Here is a 19,577-nt window from a genome sequence, read left to right on the forward strand (position 1 = left end):
AAACGATCAGGCAATAAAACACAAAGCCCACAGGAACAGAGTCCATCCGCACACCTGGAGTCCTGCACATCTTCTCTCCCTGCCATCTGAGTGGTGTACAGTTGTACTAGTAATACTACTGTTATTGTGAGTATACTACGGTAATACTTCTCTCATTTGTATGATTCGCTATTCTTATCCGTTATTGTAATTTTTAGCAACTTGGCTCAAAAACAATCCTTTGGGATTGGTAAAGCTATTTTATCTGATCTTCTTTAATTTTGAGGAGAGATTCCAGATGCAAAGCTCTAGTTGTATAAAGGTCAAAACTAAACACTTAACCTGGGGGAAACTGAATATAGGAGGGATAACAATAGTCCTTCATTTTGTTGTCCCTGCACACACAATAGCCACTAGAGGGCAGTGCTCAGCCATAACAGAATCATACTGCATGTGTCGTCTAATGAAAAATAACAACAGTTCAAAAATTAATCTGAAAGTTCTATGAGGAGCTGCAAAAATCACTCTAAAACAGGTATTTGAAATGTCCAAGACGCAGTTAATCACGTTTTATTCAATAAAGAATAAATGGATCACATTGTGATTCACTATCTCCGAAGAGGCGACGGTGGGTGATGGTACATCACGGAAAACTTTTGTAATATACAATATATAATATACAACACTGTTCTCAAACAGAGTAGGGCCAAGAGATTCAGTATCTTTATAAAAGACAGATATTACTTGATAGCAAGATAAAGAGTAGTTTGGAGTGACATTTTTGCTGACACAGCAAAACATGTAATAGAGTGGTCGACTGAAAACCCAACATGGATCAAGTGTTTTACAAAGTAAAAATACATAAGTACATTACAAAGGGTTTACTGAAAACAGCAGAAAATTGCTACAGTTTGCTTACACCTGTCACTGCAAAAAAAAGCAGATAATATTTATCATTCATAGAATGTTTCCCTCTGTAAATTCTCTTAAAGAAAATTAAAATGTACTTTAAGACATAAATGAATAATTCAGTCCATCAGGACTTCATGATGAATAAAGTCACTGTGCACAGACTCACACAGACTGTTCAGAACTCTACTTCTGATATTAACTTGGACCAGCGTGGTCCTGTCAGTGTCTGCTGGAGGTTTCAGTCTGTGTGTGTCTACCACGGCCTCCAGAGGGCGCTGCTGACTGAACTCCTCTCTTTGGTGATGCTGGTCTGGACTGGAGAGCCCAGAGGGGAGAAGTCAGCCTCTCTCAGGCTCTCATCAGAGGAAGACTGCAGCTTGTGGAAGTGGCTCAGCAGGCTTCTCTGGGACTGTGTCTTCACCTCCTCCCTGGACAGGAAGTGCGCCACCTCTTGGACACACCTGGAGTAACCCTGATTGACAGGCACTGAGCCCACAGCTGGATGCTGTTGTTGCAGTCGTGTCAGGAAGCAAACGGTCATCTCCAGGATGTCTGCTTTCTCCAGCTTGGAGTCTGGCTGCTGTTTGAGGAACTCTGGACCCAGGAGAGACTTGAGCTGCTCGATGCTGCTGTTGATTCGCTCTCTGCGTAACTTCTCCACCAGAGGCTTCCTGAGCTGCAGGAGGAACAACACAGCCATTAACAATCTTACTCTGAGTCTCACGTCAGCGTGGAAAAGACAACTTGTGATGAAGTAACAAGCGGTAAGTGAATGCTGAATGTACCTTGTGGGTGAGAGTCAGATGGTCCTGAGAACTGGTCACTGCTGCAGTGACTGTAGGTGCCATGGCTGGATCTGTGTGCTGCAGAGGTCTGGAGAGAGAATCTGATCTCTGCTGGCTTCTTCCCTCCTATTTATAGTCCCACATCTCCATATCAATGTGTGGGTCGCGGTGTGGCTGGACTTTCTCACAGTCTCAGCCAATCAGAGAGCCGGGAGAGACAAAAGAGGATGCAACATGCCTAATGCTGTTATTGCCTGGGGGACAATAGTTAGATCTCAGGGGACCAGGTGGTGGGGAGAGATTTACACGGAGCTCTGTGTGAATCTGGGAAAGTAGTGACCCTGGAGAGAGCAGATCTGCTGCCTGATGCTGGGATCAATGACTCTGACTGAGCACACGCTCATCACCCCATCACACAAAACAGGCTGATTGTCCTCATCCCTGAAAACACCCACATACCTCAGACCTAGTGTTGCATTTAAGCTGTCAGATGAATTATCCAACCGTGGTAACTGCATTGACATTGATAGAAAAATAATTGTTAGACTTAAATAGAAAAAATATGTAATTAAATAATTTTAATAACATTTCCTAATAGTCTTTATGTTGAAAGTATATGTAGACATAGAAACTGCATAATTTTTCCAATGATTTCTGAAGGCAAGTAAGAGAATCTGATAAACAGGTCAAGGAATATAAATTTCCCTTTATTCTAACATTACAAAGGGCAAAAATAGACACACTTTAATCCAATATTCTAAAAGCCACCTAATTTTGTTTCCTTCCATCGTATTTTTGTTTTCATAATGCAATCATAATTTCAGAGGGCTCTGTTGGAGATCTCTTTGCGGGGGGGGGGGGTAAATTAATTCATTTAGAGTGATGATTAAAACTGATTAAATTCAGACAAAGGCAAAACCTTTATCCCTTAAAAAACAGAAAACTGACAGCAACTGATGAAGGCTTTACACACTTAGAAGCTTTTTAAAACTCAAATTTGACCACACCTGAGTAATAAAGGGATTTTTTTTCTCTTAAAACAGAGTAACTTGTTTCTTTTTTTTTTTTTTTGTAACTTTCCACATCCCATCTAATTTGATCCCACTCTGACCCAAACAACTTATGTTAAACATGAAGAAAAACAAAAGTTTGTGCCGTGAGGGCGATGCTGCTGTGGCATTTTTGGCATCGGCGAATGGAACGAACAAAAAGCCTCACACGCAAGGGGAAAGTTAGTGGCAAATTGGCACCGGACAGAGACAGAAAGTGAAAGAAACGCTGAAAACACTCTTCCTCTGAAGTGTGCCAACTCCCCTCGGAGAGCAGTCAGGTGCTGCTGGTGTTGAGGATGCTAATCGCACTCAACTGTGACTCTGCTCTCACAGCTTTCCCACACTCAGCCCATTGACCAAGCTCCCGCTGCACAATAGACATGTGCCTTGTTAAATGCTAATTCACCTTCATAAAAGCAGCTCCCAGCTCTTCCCTGAGGACAAAGTTTGTTGTGTAGACACTCATCAATTACGAGAGCAGAGCCGGGGAAGTAAGCCTACACCCAAATATTTGGACTGGGAATGTCTGGGTGCAAATTTCTTGGTTGAATAGAACCTTGAACATAAATTTATCAAGAAAATAAGATCAGATGATGATATTAAAAGATTCAAAATGGGGAACTCTTTGGTATGAAAGCAGCAGAAGGTCTACAACACTTCTGGACCTTTACATACAAGTACATCTGACACTTGGGCATTAGGACATTCACCAGAATAGTCACAACATGGAAATGTAAAAATAGAAACAGCATAAATGACAGTGAATAGAATAATAAGCACAATATCAATGATAGGACCAACATGCACAAGAAGGAATATGAAATTAGGAACAATATAATTAAAAGTAATGAGTGAATACATATAATGAATCTCTCTCTCTCTATATATATATATATCTATATCTATATATCTATCTATCTATCTATCTATCTATCTATCTATCTATCTATCTATCTATATATCTGTATCTATATATCTATATATCTATATCTATCTATCTATCTATCTATCTATCTATCTATCTATCTATCTATCTATATCTATATATCTATATATCTAAATATATCTATATATCTATATCTATATCTATATATCTATATCTATATCTATATATCTATATCTATCTATCTATATCTATATCTATATATCTATCTATCTATCTATCTATATCTATATCTATATCTATATCTATATCTATATCTATATATATCTATATCTATCTATCTATCTATATATATATATATATATATATATATATATATATATATATATATATATATATATATATATATACATATATATATATATATATAATAACAACAACAATATGAACAAGGGACGGTGGTGCAGTGGTCAGGCACTGTCGCCTCACAGCAAGAAGGTTCCGGGTTCGAGTCCCGGCTCGGGCGCAGGATCTTTCTGTGTGAGTCTCCATGTTCTCCCCGTGTCTGCGTGGGTTCTCTCTGGTACTCCGGCTTCCTCCCACCGTCCAAAGACATCAAGAGGGGACGAGGCTGATTGATACTCTAAATTGACTGTAGGTGTGACTGTGAGTGTGAATGGTTGTTCGTCTCTATGTGTTGGCCCTGCGATGGACTGGCGACCTGTCCAGGGTGAACCCTGCCTCTCGCCCGTAGATGCTGGGATAGGCTCCAGCCCCCCCGCGACCCTTACTAGTAAGGAATAAGCGGAAGACAACGATGGATGGATGGACAAACAAGGGAATATAAAAAAAAACGTAAGCAATGCAGATTTGAACAAGAAAGCGGTTCCCAGGTGAAGAAATATTACACATAAATGGAATTACCCTCAGGGGTTGAATAACAAATACATTTGTATTGAGTTTTATTGAGTGAAATGTCTGTGTGATTATTGATCATGATATTTTTATCTGGAAAAAAAGAGTACCCCAGGCGCCATACGCTCAATAAACATTGTGACGTGATCCTGTAACGTAGCCCTTTATTTGAACTGTCATTTGTGATTTTATTCACTAAACCAGTCGATGTGACTTGAAATTATAAGACAAGGTGTTTCTAGTTATATGGAAAACGGACTTGATCTTAATATACTTCTAAAGAGTAAAAGAGTGAATACTTAAAAGTCAGCCAGCCCCCCCCCCCCCCCCCCCCCCCAGATATATCTTGGTCTGGTCTGCCTCTATTGTCCCTCTGGGGCTCTGTGAGTGAGTTTTCTCTGCTTTCCCACACTCTGTCCATTCACCGCTTCCAAGAACAAAAGAAGTGTGTCTGGTTGCACATCACATTAATTATAGAGTCAGTTTACGAGGTTTGTCTCGCTGCCTCTGAATGGGAATTCCTGTCATCAAGATTTGTCATTACCAGGCTTTTGTGAGACGACCAGAAGGAATGCAGACAAGCTCGGCATTAAGGGACATTCAAAAGATATTTCCCCCCCTCCGCTTCTTTATTATCATTTTTTCATTCATTTGTTCATATTGTTCCCCTGCATTCCAGTCTGTTTACTTCAGTCAGGATGCACATTTATTCCTGAGTGGCTCCGGTGCTCTCATGATGCTACAAGCTGTGTTTTTGGGGTTTTCTTCTTTCATAAAGTGGCTTCTGCCTTCTTCATTCAGCAGTGAATAGGTATTAATTATTCATACTCGGGAATTTCAAGTTTTTCTGCTGTTTGTTATGATGGGTAAGTTTCAGATGACAACAGCAGTTTCCATTCTTGGGGGGGGGGGGGGGGAACAACTTCAAATGTTTGATTTGTTTGGTTGATGTCAAGTTTTGTGTACGCATGTTTTTGAAACGTCTCTGGCGGTCACACACTATCGCCCACGTGTGTGATGGGGTGATGAGCTTGTGCTCAGTCAGAGTCATTGATCCCAGCATCAGGCAGCAGATCTGCTCTCTCCAGGGTCACTACTTTCCCAGATTCACACAGAGCTCTGTGAGTCACCCCCCCTCAGTCCACCTGGTCCCCCGAGATTTAACTATTGTCCCCTCGGGCAATAACAGCATTGAGTATGTTACATCCTTTATTGTTTTATTGAGCTCTCTGATTGGCTGAGACTGTGAGAAAGTCCAGCCAGACCGAGACCCACACATTGATATGGAGATGTGGGACTATAAATAGGAGGGAAGAAGCCAGCAGAGATCAGATTCTCTCTCCAGACCTCTGCAGCACACAGATCCAGCCATGGCACCTACAGTCACTGCAGCAGTGACCAGTTCTCAGGACCATCTGACTCTCACCCACAAGGTACATTCAGCATTCACTTACCGCTTGTTACTTCATCACAAGTTGTCTTTTCCACGCTGAGGTGAGACTCAGAGTAAGATTGTTAATGGCTGTGTTGTTCCTCCTGCAGCTCAGGAAGCCTCTGGTGGAGAAGTTACGCAGAGAGCGAATCAACAGCAGCATCGAGCAGCTCAAGTCTCTCCTGGGTCCAGAGTTCCTCAAACAGCAGCCAGACTCCAAGCTGGAGAAAGCAGACATCCTGGAGATGACCGTTTGCTTCCTGACACGACTGCAACAACAGCATCCAGCTGTGGGCTCCAGAAGTGTCCATGGGATGAAGGAGGGTCAGACGCGCCCACAGGGAGGTCTGCTGAGCCTCTTCCAACACCTGCAACCTGCTTCCGACGAGAACCTGAGAGAGACCGACTTCTCTCATCTGTGCTTTCCAGTCCAGACCTGCTTCACAAAGGAGAGGAGTCCAGTCGGTGAAGGACTCTGGCGGCCCTGGTAGACACCCAAAGACTCCCAAAAAATATTCTACCACACACACAGTGATAACACCGCTCTTATTGCCTTTCGTGAAGGTCAGATTATGTGTTGCTGTATTTTTGTTTTGCGATTCAAAACTCTGTATCTCATGTTACTCTATGAAGTATCATCATAATTATGATTATTGTTATTCCCGAGGGGAATGCTCGTTGGTAACACTTGCAACTGTGTTTCATTTCCTCCATTTTGGAGGCAAAGTTATTCACGCTGAATGTGTCACAGATGTTCTATGTGACAGTCACACACTTGTGATGGTTCTGATGTGTGTTTCATCTGCACTGGGAAGCAGATGTGTGAGACAGATGTGCTGCTTTATCACTCTGTGAGTGACAGCACCCAAACCTTCAATGAAGGACTCAGAAAATGTTTGAAAAATGAATGTATCGCTTCAAGCCAAGTGATTCGCATTAAAACAATCAGAAAAAAAACAACAGCAATGTTTCCCTGTGTCATATTATTTTCATTTTTTTCATTTTTTTGAAGTTTCACTTGACATGAACTCCACCTGGAGTTAACATAGCCAGCGTTCACACACCTGAGCCAAAAGTTTCAACAAAATGCTCTGGTTCTAGATCCTGACTGGCGCATATCACCAAGACCCGATGGAAACCACATGACTTGAACTGGCAGGGACCCTTCAGCGACCCACAATGCAAAATTTGAGGTTAATCAAAATCATCATGGCATTTCCTGCAGAAAACGCAGTGTGAATGTCGAGCTTCAAACTGCCTGAGGACACAGGCGGCCTGTCACAATGAGGACAACACCAGCTGACAGAAGACGCCTTTCTCTGAGTTCATAATTTGGCTGGTGAGGTTGCAAACTGTGGGATTGTAGTTGCCTTTAATGGAGGAAGTGACATCACGCACGAAATTAAAGGCCCCAAAAGTTCCTGAATTCTTCTCCGCTGGCTGATAAGAGATGGCGACCCGAATCATTTTTTATTTAATGAACTGACAAAGCAAACAGTGCAAAACTTTCAGCAGAGCAAGACAACATTTACTTGCTATGTTTTCATATATATGTGTGTGTGTGTGTGTGCGCGTGTGTGTGTGTGTGTGTGTGCGTGTGTGTGCGTGTGTGTGCGTGTGTGTGTGTGTGTGCGTGTGTGTGTGTGTGTGTGTGCGTGTGTGTGTGTGTGTGCGTGTGTGTGCGTGTGTGTGCGTGTGTGTGTGTGTGTGTGTGTGTGTGCGTGTGTGTGTGCGTGTGTGTGCGTGTGTGTGCGTGTGTGTGCGTGTGTGTGTGTGTGCGTGTGTGTGTGTGCGTGTGTGTGTGCGTGTGTGTGTGTGTGCGTGTGTGCGCGTGTGTGCGTGTGTGTGCGTGTGCGTGTGTGCGCGTGTGTGTGTGCGTGTGTGTGTGCGTGTGTGCGTGTGTGTGTGTGCGTGTGTGTGCGTGTGTGTGTGTGTGCGTGTGTGTGTGTGCGTGTGTGTGCGTGTGTGTGTGTGTGTGCGTGTGTGTGTGTGTGTGTGTGGGCACAGCCCAATCAGAAGCAAGGGGGCGCCCACTCACCAAAATGACACATTACCTTACTTGCTGGTTTTGACAGTGACCAAGGAACTGATCAGAATTTCCTTTTTTTTTTTTTTCCTTTATCTTTTTTGCTGAGGGGGAGCCAGAATTTTAAAAAATAAGCTCAACTCCCATTTTGTTTTGTTTTCTTGTTTGTTTCTAGTTTCTGTTACAGATGAAGGATGACTTGCAACTCATTGCTACCAATAACTCACCTGTTTTCACATTAAAAAAATCAAAACATTTGGAGCCCTCAGAGGTTCATCAGGTAAGATTTATGTGGAAACCCCATTCAGAGATGTGTCATCATCACTCAAACATCATGAACATCACCTGCTCTCGTCTAAACGATGTACGTTCTCCTTCTTAGATCCTCACCTGTGCTGTGGGCTCAGCGTCACGCAAACCTCTGGTCTTCTGGATGCTGAGTATTGCTACATTTAAAAAGTTGAACAAGTTTACATTTGGATGCTTGAATTTGGATCGAGAATGTTACTTTTCAAACTCAGTAGAATTCAGAGTTTCTTTGATTTGCCCCCCCCCCCCCCCCCCCCCCCCACAGTTGATTGAAAAAATAGAGCCGAAACACGAATGAATCTGCGGAATGTTCATTTTCATCAGTGGTTTTAATCTGCAACAACACAAGAACAAATTCAAATCCACTTTGGTGGCAAGACTGAAGAACAAAACATCATATGCAAACAAAGCATATAGAAAATAACAAATCCCTTTTCAGAAGAAAAGTTTGTGCTTACAAATATGATACATGATACCTTGAAACAAGGCAGTAAGGTACTGTATGCAAAATGTAATCGCACAATATTAGCCTGTATTTTCACAGGGAGAATACATTAATATTGACATGTTCGGCTCAAGATTTTAAGCAGATTTTACTGAAACAACTCAGTCACCTAAAAACAAAAAGCAGCAAAATGGTTTCATTCAAAGGAAAGCAATCACCAGAAATCCAAAAAGCGGGAAAATCGAAAGTTCGCCATTGAGCCTCAGTCAGTCTCTGGTCTTGACCTTGAAGCTGAGGAGCCTTCAAGTGAGGATCCAGATGCTGTTGCTTTCCCCCACAAAAATAAATCTTTTTCCATGAGGTGATCAAACCTTTTTAGTCTGTTAATCTGCAACCAGCAGATTTTCAACACACACACACACACACACACACACACACACACACACACACACACACACGAATGCAAATGGCATCAGGAGAATCTGTGGTGGCTCACAGATCCACAGTTTCAGCCGTTTCTTTTAGTCCCTTCTTGTTCGTCATTAAAAGCACAGCGGGGCCACGTCTTCATCCGCGTCGGGGAAAAGACGTAAAATGTCTCTTGTGTGTTTGGAGTAGCCGTTGTGTGAGAGCAGCGCTTTTCTCAAGGTGAGGAAGGACTTTGTTTTCTCCAGGATGTCCGAAACAGGGAGCCCATTCTGGATGTGCTCCTCAATCAGAGCCTTCAGCTTCTCCACGCCAGTGCTGCATTTCCTCTCCAACATGTGGAGTTTACACCTGAGAGACGCAAAGTTGAGACTTGAGTTAGTCGATCAGAAACAGAGCAAGGCAGATATTTGACGTCGGCTGGTTTTGTTGGTGTATGTGTGAGATGCAGCCTGGACTCACCTAAAGAGCTGCTCCTTCACGCTGTCTTGAAGAGCGAGGTCCGCGTACAGAGCCATTTTGTTTTCTTTCTGCTGCTTCTGGTGTCGCAAATGAAGGCTGAGAGCACCTCTGGTAATGTGTGCGTTTCAGCTCGCCATTTATGCTGCTCATCCTGTTCCCTCTCTGCAGCTCAGCCAATCAGGAGCCGCGGAGCTCAGGACAATTGAGTGAATTTAATGGCTGTCACAGAGAACAGGTGGGAAGCTTCATCTGTATCCCAGGGATCATAGAGGTCAGTGGGAAAATGATCTTCCTCTCGTGGACACGACCTGAACACAGACTGAGAACGGACGAAACAATGAGCCCTAGTATGTGTTATAGAAATAGAGGAAAAATGTTAATGTCCAAAAAACATTTTCTGCTGTGGAATTATGGATTATAACAAACCTGTGTTGTGCACAGCAAAGACACGTCTTTTTAAGACTCTTTACATTTTACATCTAATTGCAAACAAGCTCTGGATATTTATATATAAATATATATATATATATATATATATTTATATATTTATATATATATATACAAAAGAAGGAAAATAAACTGTCTAATTTTCAATTTAACAATTGATGACTGATTCAAAATGGACCAAACACTTGGACATTGTTCCAGTGTTGGGTTTTCTCACCCTCAGCGGTGAATTAAGGCCGAACCAGATGGTTTATCTGAGAGGAGGCCCTCTGTCCTGTCCCTGCCTGAGAACGGCCCCGAGGCTTTGTGAGAGCAGACACACTTCTATTGTGTGTGCAGCTGAGCAGGCTGCATACTGAAGTGTGGGAAGCCGTGTGTCGCTGTGGCTCCCAGCTCCTGGCGGCAGGGAGGGCATGTCACTGGGGCATGTTCAGCCTTGTGCTGGGAGCTGTGGGAATCCAGGGGAGGAGAAGTGAGAAAGTTGAGCCTCTGATCACAGACAGATGGACACAGATGGAGATGAGACAAGCAGGACGATGAACCCACCTATGATGCTCCTAGGAAGGGTGAAACATGTCAGCGGCTTGAAATATGGCGTCAGAGTGGTGTCCTGTCACAGTTTGGATCACTGTGTTTTGGGTCACAGGATTTCCATCAAACTTTGTGTTTGGGTTCAGTTGCAGTGCCACTTGGTGGAAAGGGCATTTTTTTGTTTGTTTGTTTGTTTGTTTTACATATTTGATGGACTCACACCTGATCAGTCTCAAATTTGGGGAGACAAACTACAGTAACTTCCTGTATAAACCTGTGCTGTATTTAACACAGGTGGATATTTTACCATCAAACGCGACTCCATGCCGTCTGATCTTTTCCAAAGTACATCATAATCATCGTGCCACCTAGCGGTTAAAGGAAGTCAACCTAACAAAACAAAGAATTTTTGATTTACACCCAAATTACACCGTGTTTAACATTCTGGAGCAGTTTTGTTGCTTTAGGTGTTGGTGATGGAGGAGGCAAAATCCATGTGACACATTTGTGGGCAGTTGACAGGCAAAATATTTTGGTTGACGTAGTCATTTTTTGTAATTGTTTTTTTTTTTTTGCTAACAAATAAAGGCCGCAGGCTCCAAACCCTGTCTGCTCCCAATGCTCACCAAGGTTGCCAAGCGAAACGGTTGCATTGATGGTTCTCAACGTTAATAATTGAACAGACTTGATGATTAAACACTGTACTTAATGATATGCATCATGAGACACACTTCCATTGTTCCTCCAGTGAAAGGAGAGAGTGTGGGAAACCAGAGGGAACTCACTCACAGAGCCCAGTGGGACAAAAGATCCAGACCTCTGCCCTCAGGACTCTGGTTCACTGAGACGCTCACTGCCGCACTTCAAATGTGCAAATAAAACAAGTTTTCCTTCTTTAGATGCAAACTATATTGAATCAGATTGAACAATTTTGTATATTTTTGTTTTTGTTTGCCTCAGCGGAGAAAAAAAAAGCATGTTTCTTTCAGATGTGTTCATTATTAATCATGGTTATTAATTAGAAATCAAATCATATTTTGCGATCATAATGAATTTGGTGCAAGAAGAAATTGGAATGGTTTACATAACACTAGAATATTATTAATGTATAATATATGTATTTTGGCTCACTAATTAGTTTAACACAGAACTCAGAGAATAGAAGACCACAATCCTGATGATGGTGATTCCGATATTTTTCCACCAGGATTAATCCACAAGAAATTTCCTAAACTTCCAATCTGAACCACGTTACATTCAGAAATCAACTCCTGATGAGTGTAGAATAAAACACACTGGATGGCCACTGGGAAGAACCTGTTGAAGAGGTCCATTTGGGTTGAAGCACATCAAGATTGACTGTAATTGACAAAGTGTGGGAAAGCAAAGCTCTGGAGAGCAAAGTTGACAGTGATTAGCAGCCTCAAGCCCACCAGCAGCCACTAACTCTCCAAAGGGATTTGGCACACTTCAGGAAACAGCTGCTTCAACCTCCCACCCTCTTGTGTGGAGCTGAAGTTTGAATGAAAAGTTGATTTGGACAAAGTTTTCCTGGATATTCCAGACATACCAGGGTGACTGGAAGCTGACAGATGAGAAGAAATCAACATTTTGATATTTGACGTTAAACTGTTGATTACGATTTGAAATGTAAGAAGCTGCCAGAACCAGCCAATGGGGTGCTTTCCCTCCAGATGGTTGGTGACGTGATGCTGTGTTTCTATAACAACACACAGGCAGCATCTGTCACTGAAGTCCCTTTGTGGTTCATTGACCAGCGTACAGAGAGTGAGGGTGGGAAACTGACTTCTGCCTTCTACTCACACTGAGGCACGTGTCAAGAGACTCTGCTGCATCTGGACGGAGGTCACATCATCGTCTGGACTTTATTTCACATTCCATCACTCCATAGCACAGTTGCTGACACTTCCAAGCTGATTCCTCAGTTCACAGTTGGAAGATTAAGAAAAAGATAAAGATTTAACAAAAAATATATTCAAAAACAAAAGTTTCAAATGAAAATAATAGACCCCAGATTAAAATTCACACAATGAAGATAAAAGGTTGAAGTTTTACTGATTACATTCACAAAACCATGACAAAGAATGGATTTCTACTTTGGTTCCATATTCAATTCTGTTCTGAGTGTAATTCTAACATTGCAGCATCACTGTTACTCTGTCAGGGGTGTGATGGGGTGATGAGCGTGTGCTCAGTCAGAGTGACTGATCCCAGCATCAGGCAGCAGATCTGCTCTCTCCAGGGTCACTACTTTCCCAGATTCACTCACAGCTCTGTGACCCCCCCTCAGTCCACCACCTGGTCCCATGAGATCTAACTATTGTCCCCCAGGCAATAACAGCATTAGGCATGTTGCATCCTCTTTTGTCTCTCCCAGCTCTCTGATTGGCTGAGACTGTGAGAAAGTCCAGCCACACCGCGACCCACACATTGATATGGAGATGTGGGACTATAAATAGGAGGGAAGAAGCCAGCAGAGATCAGATTCTCTCTCCAGACCTCTGCAGCACACAGATCCAGCCATGGCACCTACAGTCACTGCAGCAGTGACCAGTTCTCAGGACCATCTGACTCTCACCCACAAGGTACATTCAGCATTCACTTACCGCTTGTTACTTCATCACAAGTTGTCTTTTCCACGCTGAGGTGAGACTCAGAGTAAGATTGTTAATGGCTGTGTTATTCCCCCTGCAGCTCAGGAAGCCTCTGGTGGAGAAGTTACGCAGAGAGCGAATCAACAGCAGCATCGAGCAGCTCAAGTCTCTCCTGGGTCCAGAGTTCCTCAAACAGCAGCCAGACTCCAAGCTGGAGAAAGCAGACATCCTGGAGATGACCGTTTGCTTCATGACACAACTGCAACAACAGCATCCAGCTGTGGGCTCAGTGCCTGTCAATCAGGGTTACTCCAGGTGTGTCCAAGAGGTGGCGCACTTCTTGTCCAGGGAGGAGGTGAAGACACAGTCCCAGAGAAGCCTGCTGAGCCACTTCCACAAGCTGCAGTCTTCCTCTGATGAGAGCCTGAGAGAGGCTGACTTCTCCCCTCTGGGCTCTCCAGTCCAGACCAGCATCACCAAAGAGAGGAGTTCAGTCAGCAGCGCCCTCTGGAGGCCGTGGTAGACACACGCAGACTGAAGCCTCCAGCAGACACTGACAGGACCACGCTGGTCCAAGATTACTGGACTGATTTCTCTGAAATTGAAATCACTTGTTCTTCTGATTGTACACAAGTTGGACTTTTGTCTGAATTTGAAGAATGGTGCAAGATGATGTTTCCAAAGGAAATTACAGGAAAATATCTTTCATGTTAAGAAAGAGAACATCTTGTCATGCATGTTGCATGAATCCCATCTGATTGTGTCAGCAATTGTTCTTGTAGCTCTGTCTTCTTCTGCACTGGTAGAATATAAGGCTATGATAACTTTAGTTATCTTGTGATTGGTGTTGATCACGTTGATCCTTCTTATTGACATATTGTTCATGTTTCCTAAACTGACTTTAATCCCTTGGATTACTAAAATCTGATCTGTTGTAAGATCCAAACATTTCCTTCCTGAAGGATTTCCTCCTTCTCCTTCCATCATGATTATGATTGTTGTTATCCAAATGTCCAGCTGTTTGATTTATTTGAATCATTCTGATGACGTATTTTTTGATTGTCCTTTCATGGACTTTTATTCACTTTCCTTCACATGAAGGGATTCTTCTGAACTGATCTGTTTTAAGATCGACGTGTTCCTTCTTTTCCTGTTCAAGCTGATTCATGTCTCACTGTTGAGGTTTCAGGTGATGATGTCATTCTGACATCACGGGAGAGATTTTGCTTTCTTATTTGTAAGAAGTATGTGATCAGTTGTGAGGTCAAAGCCTGAGTACTGTGTACTCCAGTGGTGTCAATCATGTGTCTTTCATAAAGACAGTTGTTCCTTCACTCTCTCTGAGTGCAGTGGGTCTTGTCGAACTCTACAAGTTGTTGTTGTGATGTATCATCACCTCTGTAGGAGCTCACTAACTTGATGCAGCTCATCAATAAACCAAAACTGCCTGGTGAAAATTCTCTCTCACTGTTTTCCTCTTTGTACTCACAAGAACTTTTCTGACTCACATTACTGTTCTGGACTTCAGTTCAAAAATATGACACTTAATTTAAATTCACACATGAAGTTTGTGAGTTGATTGTAGCCAAAGGTGAGATTCTTGAGGCTCCACTATCAGGAGATTTGATGAGGTCCTTGATTTCATGCCGGAGGTGAAAACATCAAACCGGTTCATTTATATCTTGATCAATAATCAATAGCTTGTATCCAGTAGACATCTAATGATACCCATCATGAGACACACTTCTATTATTCCTCCAGTGAAAGGAGAGAGTGTGGGAAACCAGAGGAAACTCACTCACAGAGCCCAGTGGGACAAAAGATCCAGACCTTTGCCCTCAGGACTCTGGTTCACTGAGACTCCACGGAGCCCTGCAGCCGCCACAGAGAGGAACCTGCTTTTGATGACACGAAGAGAAAAAAAATACAGATATTTTTAGGTTATGGGATTAAAGTCGTTCCATCAGTTTAGCGATTTCATATTTTTGAACAAATTATAATATGTGGCCACAAAGAACACGATTTTTTAAATTATTTTCTTCATGTACATTTTCTCTTCATGGCCTCAAAGGACCCTTGATTTCAAATCTAAAAATATCCAGTTTGAACTTTCAATACCTTTATATTTTAAAGACATTTACACATGAAGCAGATACTGACCTGCACTGCTGTATCTGTCATTTCTGTAACACTTCAGAAAGACAGTCTTCTGGCTCCCCCTGGAAATGAAAGCATTGTTCTATGAATTTGGCTGAATTTCTCAGGTCAAACTCAGTGAAGGCAGGTTATATTTACATTCCCGGATGATCATATTCTCAGACTGGGATTGAATCGCCAGGAATTTCCAGTACTTTTCTTCTGAATGTCTGTGGCTGAATTACATCTTGTTGAGTTGAGAGGAAGAAAAACTGAATGGTTGTCGTGTTTGGTGAGCAACAGTCGAAGAAATAAATCGCAATTAAGACCTTTTTTTTCATGCTAAGTGTGGGAAAGCAAAGCTCTGGAGAGCAAAGTTGACAGTGATTAGCAGCCTCAAGCCCACCAGCAGCCACTAACTCTCCAAAGGGATTTGGCACACTTCAGGAAACAGCTGCTTCAACCTCCCACCCTCTTGTGTGGAGCTGAAGTTTGAATGAAACGTTGATTTGGACAAAGTTTTCCTGGATATTCCAGACATACCAGGGTGACTGGAAGCTGACAGATGAGAAGAAATCAACATTTTGATATTTGACGTTAAACTGTTGATTACGATTTGAAATGTAAGAAGCTGCCAGAACCAGCCAATGGGGTGCTTTCCCTCCAGATGGTTGGTGACGTGATGCTGTGTTTCTATAACAACACACAGGCAGCATCTGTCACTGAAGTCCCTTTGTGGTTCATTGACCAGCGTACAGAGAGTGAGGGTGGGAAACTGACTTCTGCCTTCTACTCACACTGAGGCACGTGTCAAGAGACTCTGCTGCATCTGGACGGAGGTCACATCATCGTCTGGACTTTACTTCACATTCCATCACTCCATAGCAGAGTTGCTGACACTTCCAAGCTGATTCCTCAGTTCACAGTTGGAAGATTAAGAAAAAGATAAAGATTTAATAAAAAATATATTCAAAAACAAAAGTTTCAAATGAAAATAATAGACCCCAGATTAAAATTCACACAATGAAGATAAAAGGTTGAAGTTTTACTGATTACATTCACAAAACCATGACAAAGAATGGATTTCCACTTTGGTTCCATATTTAATTCTGTTCTGAGTGTAATTCTAACATTGCAGCATCACTGTTACTCTGTCAGGGGTGTGATGGGGTGATGAGCTTGTGCTCAGTCAGAGTGACTGATCCCAGCATCAGGCAGCAGATCTGCTCTCTCCAGGGTCACTACTTTCCCAGATTCACTCACAGCTCTGTGACCCCCCTCAGTCCACCACCTGGTCCCCTGAGATCTAACTATTGTCCCCCAGGCAATAACAGCATTAGGCATGTTGCATCCTCTTTTGTCTCTCCCAGCTCTCTGATTGGCTGAGACTGTGAGAAAGTCCAGCCACACCGCGACCCACACATTGATATGGAGATGTGGGACTATAAATAGGAGGGAAGAAGCCAGCAGAGATCAGATTCTCTCTCCAGACCTCTGCAGCACACAGATCCAGCCATGGCACCTACAGTCACTGCAGCAGTGACCAGTTCTCAGGACCATCTGACTCTCACCCACAAGGTACATTCAGCATTCACTTACCGCTTGTTACTTCATCACAAGTTGTCTTTTCCACGCTGACGTGAGACTCAGAGTAAGATTGTTAATGGCTGTGTTGTTCCTCCTGCAGCTCAGGAAGCCTCTGGTGGAGAAGTTACGCAGAGAGCGAATCAACAGCAGCATCGAGCAGCTCAAGTCTCTCCTGGGTCCAGAGTTCCTCAAACAGCAGCCAGACTCCAAGCTGGAGAAAGCAGACATCCTGGAGATGACCGTTTGCTTCATGACACAACTGCAACAACAGCATCCAGCTGTGGGCTCAGTGCCTGTCAATCAGGGTTACTCCAGGTGTGTCCAAGAGGTGGCGCACTTCTTGTCCAGGGAGGAGGTGAAGACACAGTCCCAGAGAAGCCTGCTGAGCCACTTCCACAAGCTGCAGTCTTCCTCTGATGAGAGCCTGCGAGAGGCTGACTTCTCCCCTCTGGGCTCTCCAGTCCAGACCAGCATCACCAAAGAGAGGAGTTCAGTCAGCAGCGCCCTCTGGAGGCCGTGGTAGAAACACGCAGACTGAAGCCTCCAGCAGACACTGACAGGACCACGCTGGTCCAAGATTACTGGACTGATTTCTCTGAAATTGAAATCACTTGTTCTTCTGTTTGTACACAAGTTGGACTTTTGTCTGAATTTGAAGAATGGTGCAAGATGATGTTTCCAAAGGAAATTACAGGAAAATATCTTTCACGTTAAGAAAGAGAACATCTTGTCATGCATGTTGCATGAATCCCATCTGATTGTGTCAGCAATTGTTCTTGTAGCTCTGTCTTCTTCTGCACTGGTAGAATATAAGGCTATGATAACTTTAGTTATCTTGTGATTGGTGTTGATCACGTTGATCCTTCTTATTGACGTATTGTTCATATTTCCTAAACTGACTTTAATCCCTTGGATTACTATAATCTGATCTGTTGTAAGATCCAAACATTTCCTTCCTGAAGGATTTCCTCCTTCTCCTTCCATCATGATTATGATTGTTGTTAACCAAATGTTCAGCTGTTTGATTTATTTGAATCATTCTGATGACGTATTTTGTGATTGTCCTTTCATGGACTTTTATTCACTTTCCTTCACATGAAGGGATTCTTCTGAACTGATCTGTTTTAAGATCGACGTGTTCCTTCTTTTCCTGTTCAAGCTGATTCATGTCTCACTGTTGAGGTTTCAGGTGATGATGTCATTCTGACATCACGGGAGAGATTTTGCTCTCTTATTTGTAAGAAGTATGTGATCAGTTGTGAGGTCAAAGCCTGAGTACTGTGTACTCCAGTGGTGTCAATCATGTGTCTTTCATAAAGACAGTTGTTCCTTCACTCTCTCTGAGTGCAGTGGGTCTTGTCGAACTCTACAAGTTGTTGTTGTGATGTATCATCACCTCTGTAGGAGCTCACTAACTTGATGCAGCTCATCAATAAACCAACACTGCCTGGTGAAAATTCTCTCTCACTGTTTTCCTCTTTGTACTCACAAGAACCTCATTGATTCAAATCACTGTTTTCTTACAATGCAACATATGACAGCCTTCAATCCACAGGTGCACTCCGCATTTTTGTGTTACACCCAAATGCATTTTCAAGGCACTTCCATCAAGGTGTTTAATTAAATCATGAATTATAATTCATTGTCACTTGAAGTCATCAAACCAGATGAGACAGCTCAAATTTTAAAGACACTTAAACATCCAGCAAAAGTTTGCAATCGGTGTCATGTTGAAAAATGGCAGTGTGTCATGAAACACTTCATCTAATGTGATGCAGAATGAGACACACTCCTGTTGAAACCAGGGGAAATCCACTCCATCTGAACCAGACACATGCTTTCGTCTCTGTTGATGGTGTGAAGAAGCGTTTAAATAGTCCAAAATAAAGATGACTAGAAATTAAACAAAGTATTCACCTGTTCATAATTTCAAAGATGCTAACTGTTGGGAGCAGCCAGAGCCGCTCTCTGTTCTTCTTCTTCTTCTGTCCCTCCAGATGGCCGCTGATGTCACAAAGGCTCCATTCAAAGTCCCTTTGTGGTTTGGTTATAAAAGCGTTCAAGGAGTCGCTGTGGGAAACTGACACCAACTGCCTGCTCACACTGACCGCATACAAGTGACTGATTACTGCACTTGAAAAAGAGACAACCGTATTCATGAATATCACCACCAATATTCACAAGGACTGCAGCAGAGTTGTTCATAGCACAAACAAATGTCAGCTTCAGTTCTGGCAGCTGGTGATTGGCGTTGATATCAAACATCTTAAAACATGGATTACAGACAATTTTATTTCATATTTAATTCATAAGCACGAGATAATTACCTGAAGATTTCAAAATATAGCTGAACATACAATTTGCTGACTTCTCATGACATTTTCTATAAGATATATATGACAGTGTATCAGTGAGTCTGATACAAAACTATCTAACTCAACAATTCATCCTTGTCCAGTGGCAAACATGAACCACTGATTTTTCTTGCTAAAGTGATGGTCGTCTGTCTTAGTTTCCTTCAGACCATCAGTGATTATTAGAGGCATCAGGCTGTTTTAATGTGGGCCTCCAGGGTGGGGGTGTAAACCTTTTGTCCCACTGGGCTCTGTGAGTCGCTGCTCTCTGGGTTCCCACA

General features: G+C 42.7%; 4 protein-coding genes and 1 long non-coding RNA gene across 7 annotated transcripts; 3 read left to right on the forward strand and 2 right to left on the reverse strand.

Annotated features, from left to right (window-relative positions):
* Positions 1-539: 539 nt before the first annotated feature.
* On the reverse strand, positions 540-1,854 carry LOC147268492 (transcription factor HES-5-like). Its single transcript, XM_086200878.1, has 2 exons — positions 1,677-1,854; positions 540-1,567 (listed from the first exon to the last, which is right to left on the reverse strand). Exons 1-2 carry the CDS (start codon positions 1,737-1,739, stop codon positions 1,145-1,147), a joined length of 486 nt encoding a protein of 161 aa, XP_086057004.1. The 5' UTR covers positions 1,740-1,854; the 3' UTR covers positions 540-1,144.
* A 4,012-nt stretch (positions 1,855-5,866) lies between these two features.
* On the forward strand, positions 5,867-6,783 carry LOC147268493 (transcription factor HES-5-like). Its single transcript, XM_086200879.1, has 2 exons — positions 5,867-5,959; positions 6,069-6,783. The coding sequence occupies exons 1-2, from the start codon at positions 5,897-5,899 to the stop codon at positions 6,447-6,449; spliced, it is 444 nt and encodes a 147-aa protein (XP_086057005.1). The 5' UTR covers positions 5,867-5,896; the 3' UTR covers positions 6,450-6,783.
* Positions 6,784-8,829: 2,046 nt separating this feature from the next.
* On the reverse strand, positions 8,830-17,373 carry LOC147268494 (uncharacterized). Of its 3 annotated transcripts, none has more exons than XR_015112167.1 (7): positions 16,955-17,373; positions 16,153-16,262; positions 15,380-15,438; positions 12,429-15,114; positions 10,291-10,521; positions 9,627-9,945; positions 8,830-9,515 (listed from the first exon to the last, which is right to left on the reverse strand). It is a non-coding gene; the product is annotated as an uncharacterized LOC147268494 (long non-coding RNA). The 3 variants fall into 3 exon arrangements; XR_015112168.1 differs by having other exon boundaries at positions 12,429-15,117; XR_015112169.1 differs by lacking the exons at positions 12,429-15,114; positions 15,380-15,438; positions 16,153-16,262; positions 16,955-17,373 and having other exon boundaries at positions 10,291-10,810.
* LOC147268495 (transcription factor HES-5-like) lies at positions 13,036-14,651 on the forward strand. The gene is made up of 2 exons (XM_086200123.1): positions 13,036-13,210; positions 13,320-14,651. Exons 1-2 carry the CDS (start codon positions 13,148-13,150, stop codon positions 13,740-13,742), a joined length of 486 nt encoding a protein of 161 aa, XP_086056249.1. The 5' UTR covers positions 13,036-13,147; the 3' UTR covers positions 13,743-14,651.
* Positions 14,708-18,549, forward strand: LOC147268496 (transcription factor HES-5-like). The gene is made up of 3 exons (XM_086200122.1): positions 14,708-14,810; positions 16,726-16,933; positions 17,043-18,549. Exons 2-3 carry the CDS (start codon positions 16,871-16,873, stop codon positions 17,463-17,465), a joined length of 486 nt encoding a protein of 161 aa, XP_086056248.1. The 5' UTR covers positions 14,708-14,810; positions 16,726-16,870; the 3' UTR covers positions 17,466-18,549.
* Positions 18,550-19,577: the final 1,028 nt, after the last annotated feature.

Source organism: Aulostomus chinensis, chromosome 3 (genome assembly GCF_037954235.1).
Source record: "Aulostomus chinensis isolate RoL2024-O1b breed Wild chromosome 3, RoL_Achi_v1.0, whole genome shotgun sequence".
Taxonomy (NCBI): Eukaryota; Metazoa; Chordata; class Actinopteri; order Syngnathiformes; family Aulostomidae; genus Aulostomus; species Aulostomus chinensis.

Excerpts from the sequence above, each read along its gene's own strand:
- LOC147268492 (XM_086200878.1), bottom strand. The coding sequence starts at position 1,739 with ATGGCACCTACAGTCACTGCAGCAGTGACCAGTTCTCAGGACCATCTG. Across the intron at positions 1,568-1,676 it reads ATCTGACTCTCACCCACAAG|CTCAGGAAGCCTCTGGTGGA; the intron begins GTACATTCAGCA and ends TTCCTCCTGCAG.
- LOC147268493 (XM_086200879.1), top strand. The coding sequence starts at position 5,897 with ATGGCACCTACAGTCACTGCAGCAGTGACCAGTTCTCAGGACCATCTG. Across the intron at positions 5,960-6,068 it reads ATCTGACTCTCACCCACAAG|CTCAGGAAGCCTCTGGTGGA; the intron begins GTACATTCAGCA and ends TTCCTCCTGCAG.
- LOC147268495 (XM_086200123.1), top strand. The coding sequence starts at position 13,148 with ATGGCACCTACAGTCACTGCAGCAGTGACCAGTTCTCAGGACCATCTG. Across the intron at positions 13,211-13,319 it reads ATCTGACTCTCACCCACAAG|CTCAGGAAGCCTCTGGTGGA; the intron begins GTACATTCAGCA and ends TTCCCCCTGCAG.
- LOC147268496 (XM_086200122.1), top strand. The coding sequence starts at position 16,871 with ATGGCACCTACAGTCACTGCAGCAGTGACCAGTTCTCAGGACCATCTG. Across the intron at positions 16,934-17,042 it reads ATCTGACTCTCACCCACAAG|CTCAGGAAGCCTCTGGTGGA; the intron begins GTACATTCAGCA and ends TTCCTCCTGCAG.